Source organism: Gopherus flavomarginatus, chromosome 7, assembly GCF_025201925.1.
Source record: "Gopherus flavomarginatus isolate rGopFla2 chromosome 7, rGopFla2.mat.asm, whole genome shotgun sequence".
NCBI classification, from domain to species: Eukaryota; Metazoa; Chordata; order Testudines; family Testudinidae; genus Gopherus; species Gopherus flavomarginatus.
In genome coordinates, this window is record NC_066623.1 from 106,814,938 (window position 1) to 106,836,658 (window position 21,721).

General features: G+C 42.2%; 1 protein-coding gene across 5 annotated transcripts in view; it reads left to right on the forward strand.

The window, feature by feature from the left end:
* The window catches only part of TTC39A (tetratricopeptide repeat domain 39A), an 87,580-nt gene extending 66,583 nt beyond the window's left edge, over positions 1-20,997 (forward strand). For 2 of the 5 annotated variants that reach the window (XM_050961678.1, XM_050961679.1), the window contains exons 12-18: positions 1,736-1,897; positions 3,611-3,702; positions 5,408-5,528; positions 7,880-7,991; positions 10,385-10,499; positions 13,851-13,967; positions 18,224-18,513. In XM_050961678.1, the coding sequence (XP_050817635.1) occupies positions 1,736-1,897; positions 3,611-3,702; positions 5,408-5,528; positions 7,880-7,991; positions 10,385-10,499; positions 13,851-13,967; positions 18,224-18,344 (840 nt within the window). In that variant the 3' untranslated portion in view covers positions 18,345-18,513. Of the gene's footprint in view, positions 1-1,735; positions 1,898-3,610; positions 3,703-5,407; positions 5,529-7,879; positions 7,992-10,384; positions 10,500-12,050; positions 12,121-13,850; positions 13,968-17,098; positions 17,185-18,223; positions 18,514-20,183 lie in introns of those variants that run through there. The other 3 variants (XM_050961676.1, XM_050961680.1, XM_050961681.1) reach the window with 3 other exon arrangements.
* The last annotated feature ends 724 nt before the right edge of the window (positions 20,998-21,721 follow it).

A 21,721-nucleotide genomic window follows, 5' to 3' on the forward strand; every position in this document is an offset into this window, starting at 1 on the left:
TAAACTCAGCAGAAATTCCACCAGCTACAGCTGAGTGCTAGGGCTGGGCTACACTTGTGAGTTAGAGTGCATTAAAGCAGCCCCGGGCGCCCTAGCTCACTACCTGTCCACACTGGCAAGGCCCGTAGAGTGCTCTGACTCCAGGGCTAGAGTGCTCCTGGTACTCCACCTCGGTGAGAAGATTAACACTTGGTGCGGATTGGCTGAAATGCCTGGGTGTCAGTGTGAACGAGGTGTTGCATTACTGCGCTCTGATCAGCCTCCTGAAATGTCCCATAATCCCCTTAAGTCAAGTGGCTACTCTGGTCATTGTTTTGGAATCACTGCAGGCATGCCGATATGCCCTTTGAAAGCTCTGTTTCTGACAGCCGGCATGCTTATCTGCTCTGAGACAAAGCAACCATTACTGTGGGATGTTGTATGTGAGGTGGGGGGAAGGGGGTCTGTTGGTGTCTGAACTTACAAGACAGCATGCTGACCTGCTCTCATACCCCCAAACACCCACTCTGTCTCCCCACATACACACAACACACTCCCTGTCACACTCCACCCCACCCCCCTCATCTGAAAAGCATGTTGCAGCCACTTGCATGCTGGGATAGCTACCACAATGCACTATTCTCTGTGGCCATTGCAAGAGCTGCTAATGTGGCCACGCCAGGGCACTTGCAGCTGTTAGTGTGGACAGATTGCAGCACTTTCCCCACTGCACTCTACGAAGGCTGGTTTAACTCTCAGTGCTCTACATCTGCAAGTGTAGCCAGGCCCCTAGTTGCAGAGCTGGTATCAAACTATGCGGCTACTTTAAGGCACTGGCAGTGAAAGACGGGACAATTAAGCAAGTACGTGTGCGCGAGTGATGAATGTGGTCCGCTGTCTTGTGCTGCTCTTACTCCAGTGTGATGATAGTGTAACAGTTCTCCAATATTAATGCTCTTTGTCTAACCCAGTGGTCCCCAACCTTTTCGTCTGGCATGCACCAGATGAAGGACCGTGGCGGCAATGAAGCATCTGCCGAAATGCCGCCGAATTTCATCGAGAGGCATCGCCGCCGAAACGCCACAGAAATTTGGTGGCATTTCAGCAGATGCTCCACCACCGGCCAAGATGCGGGCGCCGCGTTGGGGACCCCTGGTCTAACCCATCTTGAAGCCTGCTATGCCTTTCATGCTCTGCGGTTATTTTCCTTTGCCTGCTCTTAGACTTCTCTCCCTCCAAACTGACTTGTACTCTTCTCTTCTCTTGCTGTTTTTTACATGTCCCAAATACTCTGGGGCAGGTTCTCAGCTGGTTTATATTGTCGTTCTCCACTGATGCTAGTGGAGCTTTGATATATACACCAGCTGAAGATCTGCCCCTCTGACTTTAATTTCCTAATCTTCCCTCGCAACAAACACTCCTCTTGCTGCTCTACCATTCACCTACACTCGGCATCAGGTAATAAAATTAAAGTATATAAGGAGGACTGTAGGTGGTAAACGTGATAATACAGGGTGAGACTATGAAGTCAAGGGTCTGATCCTGCTATCTAGAAGTCAGTGGGCCTGATCCTAGGAAATACTGAGCACTCTCAACTCCCATTCACTTAGAATTGAGGGCACTCCCCACCTAGGAGCAGCATTGAGTCCCAGTGCTGTTTACCAAATGGACACATTCAACGTGTCTATTCTATGAAACCTGTTTTTTTTGTTTTCTCACGGTGATTATGGTTATGTTTGGACTTTCCTTGGTTCAGGCAGTTAGTAGGTTTGAGGAATGCTGTGAGGCCCAGCAGCATTGGAAGCAGTTTCATCACATGTGTTACTGGGAACTAATGTGGTGCTTCACCTACAAGCGCCAGTGGAGGATGGCCTATTTCTATGCGGATCTGCTAAGCAAAGAAAACAATTGGTCAAAGGTAAGCTAAAGTGAAAAGAAAACCGATAGTTAATTAAAGAGAGACCGAAGCTTAGGTGTTACATTTAATTGGGTTGAGCTACATCTCTGGTAGGGTGAGGGCAGTAAAACAAAATCTGGCTTGTTCTGGCTCATGCAATGTATAGAGGTGGAGCCGAGCAGTGCAGACATTCTAAACGTGTCATGTGATCTGGGAATACCGCTAGATTTCAGAGCTGATTTTTAACTAAAAGGCAGTCAACTGGCAAGGGGCTTTGTCATGTACTAATTGGCCATCCTGTGTAATTAGTGGTAGGTCGTTATTTCTTTTGTTGCAGATACATTAATGAACATGCGCTGTTTTGGTGACCATGTGGAAGGTAGTGATTTTTGTAATGAGAGTTAAACATGGTGGTGCCTGCTAGGTAATAACTGTAATTAGGGCAAATTGCTTGGTTTAAGAGACTACCTAGCCTCCCTCGTGAGCAGATCTGGCCCAACACCTTGGAAATGGAAGGGGGTGTTGTCTCTATGACACTGACTATCTCCCTCCCTCCCTCATTTATCCGAGCCCCATGAGAGCAGCACCTCAGTTGGCTTCTTTGGTCAGCAGCTGATGGAACCAGGGCATTGGCCCTGTCACAGCTCCTGCTGAAGTCAGGTGGCCAGGAGGTAGAGTTGGGGGCAGCACAACTGCGCAGAGGGGCAGCCATCCAGGTATGATTGCTTCTGTCTAAACCAGTGTCAGGCTTGCCTTTGCCATGGATCTCTGGGACTGAGAGGCCTTGCCACTGCCTATTCTGCAGCCACCAAAACGTCTCCCACCAGAGGCAATAATGTCCTGGAGCACTGCAAGCTAGACCTTGCCAAAGTGTCTGTTCTTTTGACCCCTTCCTAGAGGTCACTCTGCAGAACAGGGAAATCAGACCCATATCCTGGGGGCTGCAGTAAACTCTGATGGTAAAGACTAAGGTGTCTATAAGAGATTGTAGGGCTCATGAGAAACACCTTCATGTGAGTTCTGTGAGCAGCAGCCAATCGCAGAACCAGGGTTTGCATCCTGAACATTTGTTGAAAATTGTGAATTAAATTATAGACAGGATGAAATGAGAAATTGAGGGGCGTTTTTGTGGGCATGTGGCCGCATGAGTTCTGAGGGCAACTGCCAATCACAGAACCAGCCTTTGCATATGCATGACTGTTGAAAAGCCCATTCGAGTGTAGATTCCATGTCCTATGGTAATTGCTATCCCCTGCTGTGATGGCCACTACAGCAACACTCAGGAAGTAACGAATTATTATACTCTACTTTCCCTTGGCATTCACTGTTACATCCTCCAGCACCCTGTACTTTTGATCGTTTACTCAGGAGTTCTTATGTGATTAATCACTAATTAGTTATCTTTAATAGGGAAGCTTCTCTTTTGTTGCACACACACATATTCATAGAGTGGAAATAAAAACTGTTACAAACACAGCAAACTAAAAACAATTAAAGATACCATAACATGAGCCCTTCTGTGCTCTCTTTTGCAAGTACTGGGTCTTACACACATATCTCAGTTGGAAAACTGACCCTCCTCTTAAATGTTTTGTAGTATTACTTGAGTTTAGAAGGAGAAGCAACAGAGGTTTCCCTCCTTAACAGTTCCATCATGTTGGCTTTTAAATCAATGCTGCTGTGAATACAATTTACTGTACAGATGATGTTGACAGCATTTGCTCTTCACTGTAGGTTACCTATATTTACATGAAAGCTGCCTATCTCAGTATGTTTGGCCCAGATGATCACAGACCCTTTGGGGATAATGAAGTGGAACTGTTTAGGTAAGATTTAGAAAGTCCAAACTAGGACACTATTCCATTCCGTATCTTTTCAAATGACTTGCAACAATGAATGTAAATCAGGTGTTGGGAGTAAAGAGGAAAACTTACTGATTCTGTAGGGTTAATAAGATGCAGATTTGCATGAATATGTCATCAGAATTTGCTTAGGAGTTTCTGACTGCAGGGACCACACGAGAGAGAGAGAGAGAGAGAGAGAGAAAATACAGTGTCAGATGCTCAAAATAATTCCCCATTAACCATACTAAAAAACATTTTTGGAAAGTTTTCAGCAGCCCTTGAGTATATTTAAACTTCCCATTGGCCCAGAAAGGCTTTGAACTAATATCACTTTCTATTTTATCATTGCTACAAGTGGCTGCTGCTATTGCATGCAACATTTTCCATGTTTTTTTTTTCTATCGTTCCCGGTAGTTAAAGTTGGCATGAGTTTTCTGAAAGCCTTGTACAGATTTCATATAAGATGTGTGTGTCCTGATAAAAGGCTGTTGGAGACAGCCTCAATACAGCTGTGAGCCTGGGGCTTGGCATCTGGTAGAACTATGAAAGGCTCAAGAGGGCGAGCCAGGGGGTGTGCATGCCCATTATTGGAACTGTAACTCGAATCTGGTTCTGATGTTTATGCTCAAAAAATGCCTGGCTGCTCCTTCAGTTTAATCAACTAGTTACAGTAAAATCTCCTTATAAAATGTAGTTTTATTTTTAAAATAGCGTTATTCTAAGAGATGATCCGAACCACTTACTGTATAAAAAGCTTTATGTGGTCATCATGGATCGACTCACTGCTAGGGGCGCCTCTGGGGATTAGTTCCTTCCACGTGCTACACCCTCCTTTGTTGGTTGCTCTCACTGAGACCCCTGTCGCTTCAGCTTCCTCTTTGTGACTTGGCCCTCCAGCCAGCTCGCTACGGTCTTCCCCTTCCTGGGCACTGAAGTGTTTTGGGGCAAATGTTCCCAGGAAGTCAGTTCTATTCTGGTTTGTGAAACTTCCCCAATGGCTGATAGGGGAACCCAGTCTTGCCTTCTATTCTGGGTTCCAGCTCAGGGACCCTCTGATCTGCAGCCAAATCTGCACCATCCTATACTTTGCTGCTTTTCCCCTGAGCTTTTCCTACCTTTCTGTCTCTCCCCCTCCCCGCTGCCTCAGGTTTGCCAGCCTAAACTTCCTCCTCCCAGGGAAGAACTGTAGACTACACTCCATAGTCCCAAACACATGGTGACTGCAAACTGCTTCCTTGCAGCTGCTTTCTTCTCTCAGCTCCTAGGCTTTATACAGGCCACTCCTGTTCCCCTCCAGCTGACTCTAATCTAATTAATCCCCACCCTCTGGGTGGGCCTCCAGGTGCAACAGAATTAGCCTACTTAGCCACCGTAACCCCTTCAGGCCTTGTGTGCAATGGACACTCCCTCACAGGTCCATAAAAACATAAATTGGTTACTGCAGATTTCTTCTTACCCAGAATGCAGTTTGTGCATTGAAACTATTCAGGGCATCCATATTTTCTCAGAGTTCATTACAAGAAAGATTTCCCGGTATGTGGTATTCCTCAGGAGATGACTTTGTTTGCTCTTAACATATCAACACCTCTCAATGAATCAGTCTTTTAATTTTTTTTGTTTGGTTTGAGTGGGTTTTTTCCAGATATTCAGAGGGCAAAAATGACTTCAGCTGTTTTTAATCTTCCAGGATCGTGCCTAGTTTGAAACTGAAAATTGCAGGAAAATCACTGCCTACAGAGAAGTTTGCCATTCGGAAATCTCGGAGATACCTTCCCTCAAACCCGGTCCCTTTGCCTGTGCCTGCTTTGGTAGGCTGGAAAGATGTCTTATTCCCCCTATATTTTTCAGTAATTCACAATATGGAGACAAAAATTAGATACTTAGAATGGTGTATGTTGAATCCCCCTCCAGGAGCCTGAAATGGTCCCAGGACCTAATCTCGCAAATGTGAAGAATGTTGTAAAACTGGGGCATGTGCTGCACTCTGGGAAATGGAGCCAGATGTGTCACAACTGAATATGCTGCATGTGCAACTCACTATTTCACTTTTTAGATTACAACACACTCCTCAACTTTTCACTGTTCATGCTCCAGTAGACTTTACTTTTGGTGCCCATGTTTCAAAGTCTCATCCACTGGGCCAGCAGAAGGAAGCATTCCAGGTACAGCTGGGGAGAATATTAGGCAGGAAACTGGTGAAACTAGACACTTTTGAGTCTAGCCAACCTGAACGTGAATGTTGGAAGCTCAGTTTGAAAGATTAGCAGCTATGCTCTAGGGTACATAATGGCTAGAAGGACAAAATTCAGCCACTTCTTTGCAGCCAGAATAGAAAACTGCTGTGTGTGCTGGACATCCATCCCTGGCTGATCCCCCAGGGCCAAATAAGAATAACTGCTCTGAAGTCTCATTGGTGGAGCATTAGGAGAGGGCCACCTCTGCACTCATGTGAAAGCCAATCCCTGGAGAATGGTGAGAGAATAGCAGGGGATCTGGGTTCTGTAGATTTGCTAAGTGTGGTTCACATCAGAGCCTGACCTATAGGTTCATCGCTTTTTGAGTGTGCCACCAATGTTCACAACAATTGGAAATTTTTTTAACCAATTCAGCTGTTTTGTCTAGTTGTATGCTGTCTCTCAGGTCAGGCATTTCCTTTAAGAGTCTTGGATGGTATGTATCTTAAAGACAACTCAAAGAATCATTTTGCTCTTTTTTTGAGGGGGAGGGAGGTCAGTACATCTCCTCTTATAGTTTGTCCCTTCACTTATGAGTGCCTGACCTGAGAGAGTGTACATTCATAGCTAGTACTCTTCTCTCAGTCCACTGGCAGTAAAATGTGATACCATGGGTGGTTTCAAAATTCAGTCTCTCTTGCAACTGTATGTCAACTCAGCATGCAAAATCCCTTAAGGACCGGTTTCAACAAGAGTCAGGGATTTAGGTGGAGGCCAATAATGGGGTCACCTCTAGTGAAAATTATTTTGAATCCACACCCAGTAGGTTTCCATAAGCCATTGGAAGCCAGAAACAGACACACTTGAGTTTCGCTGTGGCTGGTCTTATGTGATGGTGCAACAGGTTTCTCTAGCAAATCTTGCTAAGTATCCTGTTTCCATTTGCTGCAATTGCACTTTCAAGGCACCAGGTGTCACACTCTAATAGTTAAAGACTAGGGGATTGATGGAGTTGGGGTTCATGTAACAAGCAGTTTATAACAGAATCTTAACTGAACTGTTATAGTTTCTAAGACTTTTCATTTGGGTGGGAACGAACTTGCTTTTTGGAATCAGGTCCTCACTCACAGATTTAGCCCAGAAAGTTTATATTTAAACTATGGAAAAATTCAGTCTGGGGTATTTTTATAACCACCCAAGCAACTGAATCTTCACTAGAGAGAAATAAGCACAGCACTGTCGTCTCAACCATTAAAAAAAATAGCTCAGCTATAGCAAATGCCTTTGCATGAGGCACTACTTATCAGCCCTAGAATAAAATTAATGTGTGCAGGAATTTAGAAATAAGAAACATTTAAGTTACAAAATAGCCCTTTTAGGAACAGGTAAAGAGAGGTTCTAATAAGTCTCCATAATAATTCTGTCTTTAACTCTTCTTCTAAAAGTCCCAGATGTGATGGTGATTGTAGTATAGGCACTTCTTCTTCTTAGCATTTAGAATAGACCTTCGGCTCATTTCCTGTAGGCCAGTGAACTGCCCCGATGGAAAAGCCCTACAGAATGAATAGGGATGAAACCAATAGGACTGGCTCTATAGAATTTAGTTGACAATGATATACTGAGCCATCCGGTCCTCCAGTCTGTGTCTCAGCTTCCCGAGCTGTCTCCTATATTACAGAGATAGGGTTGGTGTTCTACTCAAGTGATCTGTATTGGCAAAGGGAAGTGGTGGACTAGATGACTTAATAGGACTTCAGAGTGGTAGCCATGTTAGTCTGCATCAGCAAAAACCATGAGTCCTCCTCATTGTTTTTGCTAATAAGACTTCCAGCACTATTTTGCTTTTAGCAATAAGTTACAGCGAAGCCACGTCATCAGTATCCGCACCTGGGAAGGAATTCATAACTTCTGCCCTTTGCTGAAATAATCAGCTACCTACATCTCTCCATTGCCACATTAATGCAGTGTTCTCTGGCCATGCCTAGGAAATGATGTATATTTGGAATGGCTATGCTGTGATTGGAAAATGTCCTGATTTAACAGAAGGCATGTTGCAGACATTAACAGAGGCAGAAGCAGCTCTGGAAAGAAGCCCAGGTAAGCACTGATCTGATCTGATTTAAGCAGGTGCTTTACAGTAGTGTAGATATACTTGAAGATATTCTGGTTGTCTGTGAATAAAAGTTTTCCAGCTAGTAAAACAAGTTAATACAGTCACAAGAGTGAGCTGGATTATCTCACCATGTGTTGTTAATACAGATAGAAATAACATTCCTCTATTAATGCATTAACTTGTAATATGGCATAAGAGACTTGTCACTTACAGGATGCATCTTAGGAACCATCCACAAATACGTATTGAAAGACCACCTCTTTTACAAAATACATATTTAAATCTAAGGGTCAAATTTATCATTTGCATTGACTTCAATTACGCTATGGGTGACAGGCCACAAACTGCACATGCTTCACTATATGCAGGTGCTGTATTATTTCAGTTCTAAAGAACACAGTGGAGGAGACAAGCATCAAGCTGATTTATAGAAAGCACTATCGCCTACTAACCCACAAGCTGGAGGGTTGACTGATATCTGTGAGTTAACTATTTGCTATAAAACACTTGCACTTAAATGGACTGTGCAAAAAACTGGAGCATAAGAAGGGAATGGTACAAAATTAGGTCAGACTCTTATACCATGCCTGGTTTCAGTGTGTTAACTAGACAGGCATGGCAGAGTAGAATTGCTGTTTTTTCTCTCCATCTTCTATTTTTGGTCTCCCCAGTCCAGCAGGGGTTCCCCAGCCTGCACAGCTGCCCTTCTGCAATTCCCCCTATACTACAAACCTTTCATTCTCATCTGTACTCACTACCTTTCTGTGAAAGATTCAGACCTTACCATGACAGTGGAGTCTGGGTCAAATCAACACCTTGAAATCCTTTCTGGAACCTTAGTCTTCCCTGCATATATACTGCACGTTACCACAACTATTCTCCAGCCAGCGGACAAGTTAAATTCTCTGAAGAACGCTGTTAATGTTGTTCTTGCTTGTCCAGCAGGTGTCATTCAGCTACTTAGTAATACTCATCATTAGTATTACCCTAGGCCCAGAGAGACATCTTCTCAGCCCATTTGGTCAGGGAATGTCATTGTCATCAACTGGTGGCTTGTGTCCTTCAGTGAACACCTAGAAAAACTAGGAATTCAGCTTGAAACATTGAAAACTGAACTTTTAAGTCAGTCTCAGAGGCATATGAGTTGCTTGAAGTATCAGCCAAGTTTGTCCCCTTTTTAACTCTGAAAAAGGTGTGTGTGTGGCGGGGGTGGGGGGAGCCTTTTAGCTGAAGGGAAGGGAGTTTGGTGTAATGGTCAGAAAAGGGACTTTTGCTGCCTCAGTCACCCATGCTGCTACTTTGTCATGGGTCAGCATGTGCCAGTTTGCAAAGCATGCAAACTTCCTTGCAGAGTTTGTTGAGGCTCATCGATGACTGTAAAGTGCCTTGAGGATACTGGCTGAAAAGTGCTGTATATTTTAAATGAAAAGTATAGACTAAAAGCAGGTTTTTTTCCTCTAATGCCTTTAGGTGTTACACTTAGCAGTAATATGTTTTACAAAAGTGTGATTTTTTTTTGAGTTGACAATGTCCATTTAAATAGCAATATACAGAAGGAGACCAAGTTAGACTGAAATCCTTGGGGCAAGGATCTAACACTATAAAGACCTAATCCAGCAAACATGTATTTGACTGATGTTATATGCTATAAGAAGTCCATTGAAGTTAATGGAAGTGTTCATGAGAATAAAATTCTCACGTGCATAAGTATTTCCATTTTTCAATGACTAGTTTATACAATGTGCATATCAGTGGCAGGATACATTATAAGTTTTAAAAAGTGCATACATGTAAATGTGTTCACAGAATAGATGGCCAGTGGGGATTGCTGATATACATTTGATTTATCTTCCTGGAAGGAAAAAAAAAAACATTGCAGGCTCTAACCCACTTAACTGTGCTCATAGCTCGTCTGGAACAACGTGATCCCGTCACTTTTACCTTCCCTTCCTTTCCCCACGGGAAGCAACTTTGCTTTTTAAACAGCTACTTGTGCATCTTCTCTTAAGCAAGGCCCCTATCCGTTCATGTATGCAGATCCTAGTGCCTGCATTGAAATAACAGATAGTGTACACACCATGAATGTCTGTGAGGCTGCAACGGTTCGAGTGCATCTTTGATTGCAGATGAGGCCTTAGCCCATACTCTCCAAAGGGCAGCAGCTATCTCACAGGAAGTGTAGAGAATCCAGCCAGTCTGAGTGGGGTACTAGTGCCATACAAATAAAAAAACAATGCTCTGAAAATCTCAACTGTTGCAAAGAGGTTTGGAAAATGTGCCTGCTAAGTATTTTTGGAACAGCAATGTTAATTTTTTTTTTAAGGCACCAAGTTATTTCAAAATGCAAAACTGATAAAATGGTTACTTTATCTTGCAGCTACAGAATTACTAGCAGATGACCAATGTTTGGTAAAGCTGTTAAAGGGTTTATGTCTGAAGCACTTGGGCAAGATTTCTGAGGCAGAAGATCATTTCATTTATATCCATTTAAAGTAAGTTTTTTTTCCATATTTAACATGCAGAACTCAAGAAATGCTGAGTGTAAGTAGCCCTGTCAAAGTTAAGTCCTTTAAGTCAAGCCCAAGCCTCTCTAAAATAGCTGTGTAACAGTGGCAACATTTTGCTCAGCAAATCTACAGTCCATGTGTATACAGAGGTATCTGCTGACTTTAGGGACCAAAGTGCTTTTCTACTTCTGCTGGCCCTGCAGAGTCAACACAACCAAGAGAGTCTGAGCTGGATTCTATTATTTCTTGTGCACCATCAACAGAATTGTTCGCTGAATTCACATGACAAGAAACTTACTGAAGGTGATGAGGATGCACAGGTGTTGCACAGGGCATACTTTTTGGTCTGCACAGCTTGTGTGGATAATGCATGGAAAGACTGAAGAATCCCATGCACTGCTACCAACTAGGGACCGAATGGCTAGGCAGCAGTTCTGCAGAAAGGACTTAGGGGTTACAGTGGACGAGAAGCTGGATATGAGTCAACAGTGTGCCCTTGTTGCCAAGAAGGCAAACAGCATTTTGGGCTGTATAAGTACGGGCATTGCCAGCAGATCGAGGGATGTGATCATTCCCTTCTATTCAACATTGATGAGGCCTCGTCTGGGCTACTGTGTCCAGTTTTGGGCCCCACACTACAAGGATGTGGAAAAATTGGAAAAAGTCCAGCAGAGAGCAACAAAAATGATTAGGGGGCTGGAGCACATGACTTATGAGGAGAGGCTGAGGGAACTGGGATTGTTTAGTCTGCAGAAGAGAAAAATGAGGGGGGATTTGATAGCTGCTTTCAACTACCTGAAAGGGGGTTCCAAAGAGGATGGATCTAGACTGTTCTCAGTGGTACCTGATGACAGAACAAGAAGTAATGGTCTCAAGTTGCAGTGGTGGAGGTTTAGGTTGGATATTAGGAAAAAAATTTTCACTAGGAGGGTGGTGAAGCACTGGAATGGGTTACCTAGGGAGGTGGTGGAATCTCCTTCCCTAGAGATTTTTAAGGTCAGGCTTGACAAAGCCCTGGCTGGAATGATTTAGTTGGGGATTGGTCCTGCTTTGGAGCAGGGGGTTGGACTAGATGACCTCCTGAGGTCCCTTCCAACCCTGATATTCTATGATTCGAAGAACCCAGCTTGACTTGAAGAGCACAGGTTGAGTTTGCAAGGCTGGAAGTTAGAAAAAAACTTACATGTACATGAGCATGTTTGATATAGAACCACTGAAATGCAGTAAATGTGCTCCCCCCGCACGCAAGCAGTCCCATTTTTATTCATTTGTCAGAGTAGAACCGTATTTTAATTCAGCTGAGTAAGACCTAGGACTGGTTGGAGGTTTCTGTGAGAGGAATTTTAAAAGAGCAGTTGGGGAGGACAAGCCTTAATTGTACCTTTCTAAAGTCTTTGTGATGGTATAGTTAAGATTCTCTTAGCTCTTCTATTAGAAACCTTTATTTTTGGGTGCATGTAACTTTAGAACCAAAATGATTCCTAGGCTGGGTGTTGCTCTCTCACATCCCGATCCTGGAATTTGTTCTGTGTGCAGATATCCCACACCCTATGGAAGCTCTGCATAGTTGGAGACAGCTGCATCCATGGAAAAAGTTGCGGGATTGGGACCTGAATCTCAACATTCCTCAGTCAAGTCACTGTAAAATTGGGTAGAAAAACCTCATTATGAATTAGATACAATACTAAGTGAAGCTTTCCTGGGTAATTAAATTACACCCTCAAATTGCTCTTCCGCTCCCTAAGGCCCCATTTACATTAAGGACATTAGCACTGATGTAACTATATTAATTTAGTTATATATAGGTATAGATGCTTAATGTAAACATGCTGCACCGGCACAACTTAACTTGGTAACGTACCGAAGTGGCTATGTTGACATAATTACAACGATGCACGTTTTCTTAACATAGACAGGACCTAAGAATTTAGCATTCCATATGCAGTGGAAGCGAGTTTTGTTTTTGTTTTCATAGGGCACTGACCCATTGTGTACCTTCTGAACAAAACACATCCATGCCCTTTCCCCTTACAAAAATAGTTAAATTCTAAACCCAAGTTTAATGGTGCTTAAAGCTTAGTCTTCACCTGGGGGGAGAAGGGGAGGTGAAGTGAAGTGCGTTGTACTGTCATAGCTAACACGTGAGAAAATCCTAGTGAAGACAAGGCAGTTTGTAAGTTAAACTCTACTGGGGAACCTAACCTTTAACTCAATCTGCTAACATGTGAAAACTACAAACTGCCATGTCTTCACTAGGCTTCTACCTTGAGTTAGCTAACTTGGGTTAAGAATGCAGCTGTTTTTTCTTCTCAGTGAAGACAAGTCTAAAGGGAGTTAGCAGAGAGCCTGGAGCAATAGCTTGGAGAGGTGTGAACTGCTCCATTCGTTTTATTATTTCAGGTGCCCAGTGATGATGATTTTAAATACCAACATTGTTAACTCTTTCATTTCTCATGTAAAAGGGTATGGAGAGTTACAGAATGCACAATTTAGGCCATGTCTACACTAGCGAGCTTACAGCGGCACAGCTGTACTGATGCAGCTGTGCCACTGTAAGAATACTCCTGTAGCCGCTGTATCCCAATGGGAGAGGGTTCTTCCATTGATATAATTAAACTACTTCCAACAAGCAGCATTAGCTGCGTCGGTGGGAGAGCATCTCCTGCCAACGTAGCGCTGTCCACACCAGCACTTCTGGGGTGTCATTTATGTGCTTGGAGGTGGGGAGTGGTTCACACTCCTGAGCAACGCAAGTTATACTGTCAAAAGTGCTAGTGTAGACATAGCCTTATTCTGAGTAACTTCTCACTTTGGTGCCATAAGTGGGTGACATTTAGAAGCTAGTATCACTTATTTTTTCCCCTACCCACTCGTAAAGAAGCCATGCCCCAGGAACCTGTCAGAGCCTGTGTGTATGCTAAAGCCCAATCAAGTGGGAGCCGAGCTCAAAGAATCAGTTGGCAGAACTATCCTATTTGAAATAGCTGCACAACCTACACTGAATGGCACATTTTGGCAATGCAAGTGGGTGGTGTATGGAGCACTGCTACCTTTTGTTATCGCCCTCCTCTCTCCTCCCCCCCCCCCACACAAAGAAACTTGTAAACACAGTAAATAACATGCTGCAAAAGATGGTCATGTATTGCCATGCAAATGTATAGAGCACTTACTGAATAACCTAGAGAGAATCTAGGGTAGAGCACCTGAAGAGTAAGCTTCATTGAAGAGACTGACTGTTCCCTCCTAACCCCAACTGCACTCTTATTTGTTTGTAGCTCAAATGAGAGGAAATTGCAGCATGAAAACCTTGTAACTATGTTTCTCCTTCTCTTGCAGTGAGAGGAAGATAAAGTATGACCATTATTTAATTCCAAATGCCCTGCTTGAACTTGCTGTACTATACATGGACCATGGTAGAAGAGAAGAAGGAGTAAAGTTACTGGAAAGAGCAAAGTAAGACTACCAATTGCCTGCTCAGGTCTCTATCTGGTCAGTTTGATTAAGGCATTGTACTGAAAGGTAGGGGGCAAGGCAGAGACCATTGACTAATGTGGTGGACACTTTTTTTATTGTTTAGTATTATGGTAGTACCAACCACGAGCAGGGACCCCATTGTGGTAGGCACTGTCCAAAACACATCCCATCTGAAAGATCTTATGGTTTAAACAATGGCTGGGAGGGGAGAATTGAGGCACAGAAAGGTGAGGTCACTTCCCAAAGGTCACCCAGCAGGTTGGTGACAGAGTTGGGAACAGAACCCTGATGTCCGAAATCCCAATCCAATGTATTATTTGCTGGGCCATGCTGCTCCTTAATGCACCAAACGTATTTCAGGAAAACTCCTGCTTTAAGTATTGAATAAAATCAGTTTAAAGATTTTAACTTGACTATCAGTATTTCCCACTAGAAATCACTCCTGGATAACATAAAGTAACTGCCTCTTCAGGCTATATAGCTTTGCATGGAGGATACATTTGGTGAAGCTAAGAATCTGTGGTATGTCAGAAATGCAACTGCTGGCCAGCAATGATCTTCTCTTCTACTTCATTTAAGAGCATGTAGTAAAAATGATTTTCAGGTTGTATTTAACTTCAAGTATATCTGAAAAATAGCAGGAATGTTTCGCTTTGCCATACTACTGTTTGAACATACTATTTTCCATCAATTAGATGTATCAAGAACATCTTGGCTTGATAGTGTACTTGCCTCATAACAGACTTACCATTCTGTCTCTGCACCATTCTCAGCTTTATACTGGGCCAGAATTTCTTCCTGAAAAAAATAGTACTGTACACTATAGACCATGCTGTGTAAACATTTCCTGAGTAATGCACTAGATACTCTTGTGGTTAGGTAGGTGTTATCCCACTTTACTGATGAGGATGAGTGGGAAAGTAGTCTGGCCAAGGTTACACGAAGCCAAGATTAAAATGTAGGAGATCCTGACTTCTCCCCTCAGTGCCTCTGACCCCAGACTACACAGTGTCTCAAATAACACATTTAGAACAACAAAAACTTCATTCCACACAAAGCCAGTTGAAAGTGACCACCATCAAAACACTTAGCGCCCCCCAAAAGGACCTCCCCAACTTCCTTTGAAAAGCTGCACACTTAAAAATAGTCTGGAAATGAAGAGTTAAGGAATCCAGACAGTTCCTCGCTCAGTCTAATGCTTCCTCACTTACTGCAGTGCTCTGCCACTTCAGGCTCCATGCTCTCCCAACACACACCTCTAGGCTTGAGTCAGCAGCTAGGACAGCCCAGCCTGGAATCAGTAGCAGCTTAGTTTATATTTAGAAACGTTTACAAATTATTTAAGACGTTCTTTGTGTAGGCAAAGGGGAGAACAAGTTTAAAGAGAAATATTGCACCCTATCACTTTTTGAAGCACAGAGCATTGTTCTGCTTTGGCCTAATGTATGAAGAGTTAGTTCTGGGGCTTTCTTCAGCTGGGAAAAGCAAACAATAAACAGAGGATAGCTTGCTTCAGGCAGGAGTGAGAACTAAACAGTTCTTAACTTAGACTCTTTGGTGAACAGCATGTTCCTGCAAGGTGCTCAGTTTCCATGCTGCTTTGCTCAGACATGGGCACTTAAAATGGGAAGCTTGCTTCTCCCTTTACTTTGGATCAGATATGGCTGCTCCATAACACTTGGGTAAATCCCCCAGCTGCTGATCACCTGCTATCTAAAATAACTCCTTTTACCCCAAAGATTTCTAAAATAACTCCCTGTCTCTCATACAGTACTTACATGTAAAAAAAAAAACCAGACAAACCCCTTTTATCAGTTCACTACACTGTTACCTTTTAGGAATGAGAAAATCATTATCATGGTAAGATCATTTCACTGTAAATATTTAACCACTGGAGATGTGTGGATTTTCTGAATGCCCAGTTTAGAATTGCAAGTTTTTCCTTAACCACTAGAGGGAGAACTGGTTGTGTAAAGCCAATTCCTGATATGCAGACTCATGTTTGCAAATCCAAAGAGTGGAGACAAGTGTATCCTGCCTGTCACATGGTGCTTACTTCGGTGTGACCTACATTCATATACTGCTGCTGGTTTGAGTATCTTAGCAGTAGGAGAGGGAGTGGGGTGAAATTATAAACATTGGTTTGGATGTAAACAGAAGTACTCACATTTATACTGGCATATGCTACAAGCAATATTTTTAATCCACTGAGGAGAAAATGAGATTTGAAACATCTGGTTAATGTAAAAAAAAAAATTAGGAGCTGGAGATCAGCAAAGTCAGAGAGGGAACATAAACAGAAATGGTCACAAGCTACCTTCTGTCAGCCTCCTGTCAGTTGTTACATTGTTAAGCTAAGTAGCAGAGTGATAGGTTTGAGAGTTCAGAGCTTACTCATAGAAACTGCCACATTTTTAGGCCCCATACTCCCATGAGTGATATGACTGAATGAAGCTGAATTTAAATGCTTTTAAAAATAAACTGTGTAAGATTTTAAATAATTAACATGCATCTGTAGTATAAAAATGACAACTCTCTTTAAATAAATTAAAATGGTCTGACACCTGCCAGGACTTAAGAGCTCTGTTTCTCCTGTAACAGGAGAGATGTTAATACCTACAAAAGAGGATCTCTGCTTTGTACCACTGTGGGCATTGTCTTTGGGCTTTAACTGACAGGAAATGAAAACACCTTAACTCAGGTTGCCCTAGCTGTTTAGAATATAATATTATGCTGCGAGGACAAAGCCCCAGGCCAGCACAGGACATATGCGGAGGACAGAATCCTTTCTTTCCTTTCCCCCTCGTGCTGTGGAGCTGGCCCATGAAGGCTATCCCAGCCCAACTCCCCCTCTTCTCCTAGCCCCAGATCAGCTGGCCTTCTCATCACCCTACCCACTGATGCTGCTGCCAGCAGGCTTGTCTTAGGACAGGGGGCTGGATTTGCTCTTTTTATCCTTTTTGTGTCTCTTAAAACATTTCTGTTCAACTGTAGCCTCATCTTGGCCAGGGCTGGGTCCAGGATTTTTGCTGCCTCAAGCAGCGGGGGGTGAGGGGTGGGGAAAGCCGCAATCGGCAGCCGTTTCATCATGCCACTTTCTTCTTCCGCAGCAATTCTGTGCCAGGTCCTTCCCTCCGAGAGGGACCAAGGGAGCCACTGCCGAATTGCTGCTGAAGAACCCAATCTGCTGCCCCAAGCACCTGCTTGATGTGCTAGTGCCCGGAGCCAGTCCTGATCTTGGCTCACGCTTTCTTCAGCATGTTTTACAAAGTTTTTTTTTTTAAAAGGGCATGAAGGGGTTAAGTAATTATACAGTTTGACTGATCTTTAGCCTTCTGTGCTTTGGCTGGGGGCCATGTACCTGTGCAGCACTTCAGTTGTACAATGCTTTTATTTGTTCCTGTGGTTTAATGTCAGAAAATGATGCGTTGTTTCTACTCTGAGGAGTGTCCATGCCGAGAGATCTTCAGCATGTTTGTTTCTTCTGGATGTTTCAGCTCTCTCGTGTAGCCTTTTGTTTGTTTACTAAATTATTTTGTAAATTCAGCAAAGAAGTTGGAGACAAGAATTTCAAGTAACCAGAAGAAACTGTAGCACAGAAAACAAGCGCACACACTTACCACTCCCTCCATGGTTTATGTGTCAACATTTAGGCACTTAAAACAAAAAAAAGGTCATTTCCCAGCGTTGTGCTACATTTTTAAAACTAAAGGAATTTTTTAATCAAAATTTCATCCTTTTATCTCTTACCTGTGAACATTGCACTCACTTTCACATTCTACTGTTCCTGAGCTCGCAGGGCTGCAGCAAAATGTTAAATAGCAGTTCCCACCCACACTAACAATTATTATTATTAAAATGAAGAATCCTATGAAGATGACTGTAATCACAGTAAAGTTCAGTCAAACATAAAAAAAATTCAGTCTAATTTCTGGGAATAAATTGAGTTGACATCATGGATATTTAATATGGACTCAGCATTCTGAAGGAGTGGAACAGAGTCAGTTTCTTATTAAGCTATATTTTCCCTGGTACTTGCCAGACAGTAGAACTACAACTAAAAGAATAAAGAGCTGCATTGTTCTGCCAAGCACATATGGCCTTATATTTTAGAGACGGCAACAAAGGAGATTGTGAAGAAAGGCTTTTTGCTGTCTGCAATTGTTTTGTATAGTAAAAATAACTGGAAAATATTTAATGATATGATGCTCAGAATGGATTTGTTTTTGTTTTAGACAAAATTACAAGAATTACTCTATGGAAACAAGAACACATTTCAGAATTCAAGCTGCCTTGCACCAAGCCAAATCTGTCTCAGAAAATGGAGTACATTCTGGAGCTTCAGCAGTGTCGTAACCTTTTCTTCTTTGATGTCTTTGTATGCAAACTTTGAAACATTATCGCCCTTCTCTGTTAAATCAGTGGGAGAGACCAGAACATGTGATACCTAAAAGCTTTTGAACCTGTGGTGAGAGTCTGGCAAGAAAACAAAACAACCTCCCCACTCCCACACCTTTACAAAAGATTTTTTTCCAAATGTGGCTTGTAATATATCTTTGTAATTATTTTTTAATTTGTGTATAAACATTGCATTTACTTATTTGCTAGGATATGAAATGGGACAACTAAACAAGAGGGCTTAGTGGTTTTGATCTGGTTATGAATGTAAATTTAAATTTATATTGATGTTATTGCGAAGAAACACTTTTTCCTATCCCTGAGTTGTTTACCTGTTTAGTTTGGTGAGAGAGAATTCAGTCTTTCAGATTAAGTCAGAAGTTTTTGAATCCCAGTCATTTTGTTATTCATACAATGATCTTCTTATCAGGTTTTTTCCTCTTCAGTAATTTTCTAGCTGCTGAAACAAACTTGCTAGTAAAGACATTAAGAAGTTTCAATTATGCAAATTTGTTTTGTTTTTTTTAATTTCACACTATCATTTTTGGAAGCTGGATAATTTTACAGTATAGCCAGGATTTTAGAAAAAAGCAAACCAAGAATACAGTGGAAGAGAGAACTATTTATCCTCCTTAGGCTAAATTAAAAATGACCAGAGGGCCTTGGGAATCAAACCCATCAGTGTTTACCAGAACAAACGTGACTTGAAGTTTATATTGTATGTAAAGCAGAAGTCCTTGAAGGCCATTTTAAGAAATGCACTACTATTCCACTATTTGTTCAGCAGTACAGAACTAATTTGACAGTAAACTTTTCCTGGAAATCATGGTTCACGTAGCTGCTATTTCCATGTTTAAAAAGATTCTTTAGAAATGTTTTCTATAGTAAGAAGTTTGAGCAGGAGCAACTCGTGTGTGTAGATCTCCTTGCCACAAGAGGGAGCAGTGTGTCTACAGTCTCATTTCCCCCCTATGCCTTTATTCTCTATAGATGCACCTCTGCTGCAAATCTGAGGAGGGTGCTCTGTAGAGATTTCAGGGTGCCTCAGCCTGGCACTCTGCTGGAGAACAGGTAGATTTCTGCACAGAAGTCCAGGTTGGCGTTAACGTAGCCTTAAGTTGTATTTGCTGCCCTCTGGGCTCTTCAGCAACTCTCTTCTCAGTAGAGTGTGCGTGGAGTAAGTGGAGCCATTTTTGCAGGCCGGCTCCTACCTGCACTGTGAGGGAGTCCCTTCTTGCATGCCAGGCTCCATGTAGATGGAAGGCCCTGTAAACTCCACAGCTCCTTTTCCCCCCAGGATGATGTTCTGCAGGAAGCTCCATAAAAGTGAACCTCAAAGAATGGTCCCACCTCTCTGACCCCCCACTCCTGCAGGATTTTTCCGTGCAGGAGGAAGGAAATTGGGCAGTTTATAGTTTGCCTTTTCTTCCTCCAGAGAAGTAAAATTGTTTCCTAGTGCAAATTAATAGGTCAGAGCACAGACCCATTCCTTTCCACCAGGTTGATTGGTTAAGAATGTTCAACTTATACCCTTAAAAACAAATACAAAGAAATCCTTGGTCTTCCATCATTAGAAAAGACATTCCCACCTTGGTTTTAGAGAGAGGGCTTTCCCAGTTCCACATACATACTACACCGTGGGGCAGCTGTACTATCTACATATTATGTAGCAATAGTTATGAGAAAATGCATAGATTAAGCACGGCCATGTGCTTTTATATAATCAGAAGATTCTTGTTCTGCTTTACACATACAGCTCTTCTAATTCCAACTGCTTATTACTTTTCAAATGTGTAGGTATATGTTGAACAAGAAATGCCATGAAAATCATCATCATCTCTATGCTGTGCAGAAAAGTGAACAATCCTCTGGAGTCCAGCTAAAAGTCCATCTCTCAGGAGTCCTGCAGAACAATTTCTTAACGTTTTGCTACCTTGCAGCACAATGAGTAGTCCCCTTAAGATGCAGGTGTTAGCTACGGATCACCTGGAAGATGTAGTGGGAAAAAAAACAATGTACTGTAGTTTCACTCGTTTTCTCTTGCTCACGCACTCTCTCACATTGCCCAAGGGACAGGGAGGGAAACATCTCTGTAATGCATGATCAGCTTTCCTAATACTTTGGAGAGATGATAGTATAAATGAAACTGGCTCGTGTCTAGTCACATTAATAGACATACCTATTCTGTTAGAGAATAATGAAAGAGTAAGATATGTTTGGAAGGTATCAATATTTTAAATAAATCTTTAACTTTTGGAAATACTGTGCTTCTAGAATTGCTTTACAACAAAAAATGCAGAAATAGCCTCACACAAATCTCTTGTGTTAAACAGATGTTCAGTAACTCCTGTTGCGCTAAGATTTATCAACAGAAACAGCTAAAGAAATCTGCATTCCATTTTGGTAAAAATTTTCTGGGATTTCCTTCTCCAATCAGGAATATTTCTGCAGGATTGGGATAATTCCATTATATTCTGTTCTCTATGAACCTACTCCTGCATATTACTAGCTAGCACTGTAAGGGAGGGATAGCTCAATGGTTTGAGCCATTGGCCTGCTAAACCCAGGGTTGGGAGCTCAATCCTTGAGGGAGTGGTTTAGGGAACTGAGGTAAAAAATCTGTCTGGGGATTGGTCCTGCTTTGAGTAGGGGGTTGGACTAGATGACCTCCTGAGATCCCTTCCAACCCTAATAGTCTAAGACAAAATGATTATTCTAAACTATGTATTTTGGTAAATTTCACTGCATTCACGGTTGCTGGCCCTTTTTTAATAGGAAAAGCATGAAACAAAGTAAGCCCAACAGCATCCTGTACTTCTTAGTTAATTCCTTTTGACAATCATTACCCTACATTAGTTAACAGCAGCAAATGTCTCAGTTCTCTGGATTAAAAACATACATACATACATGAGTAGAGACTGTGTGTATTGTTACTACTTGCAGCTGCTTGCCTTTTTTTTTTTAATAACATATCTTTGACATATTTATTCACGTGACTGCAGTCTCATGACAGGGCCACTCTGTCTAGCCACCCTAGATAAGCATATTTATTGGCTGAATCTAGTACAATGAGCACTAGTGAAGCATTTGATGATTACCACCCACATGTACATGATGCTGCTAGCCCAGCTAGTACTATTAGCTTTGACAATGGAAAGTGCTGTTCTATATGTCCAGGCTAGAGTTGGATGAAAACCATGTAGCTCTAGAGTAAAAAATAAACAGGGGAAGTTCATAAAGTTATGAAGAATACAGCACAATTTTTGGGAAGACGTACTTCCACACTCTGGAATGTCTATTCTATGTATATTAAAATAAATTTAATAATTACCACA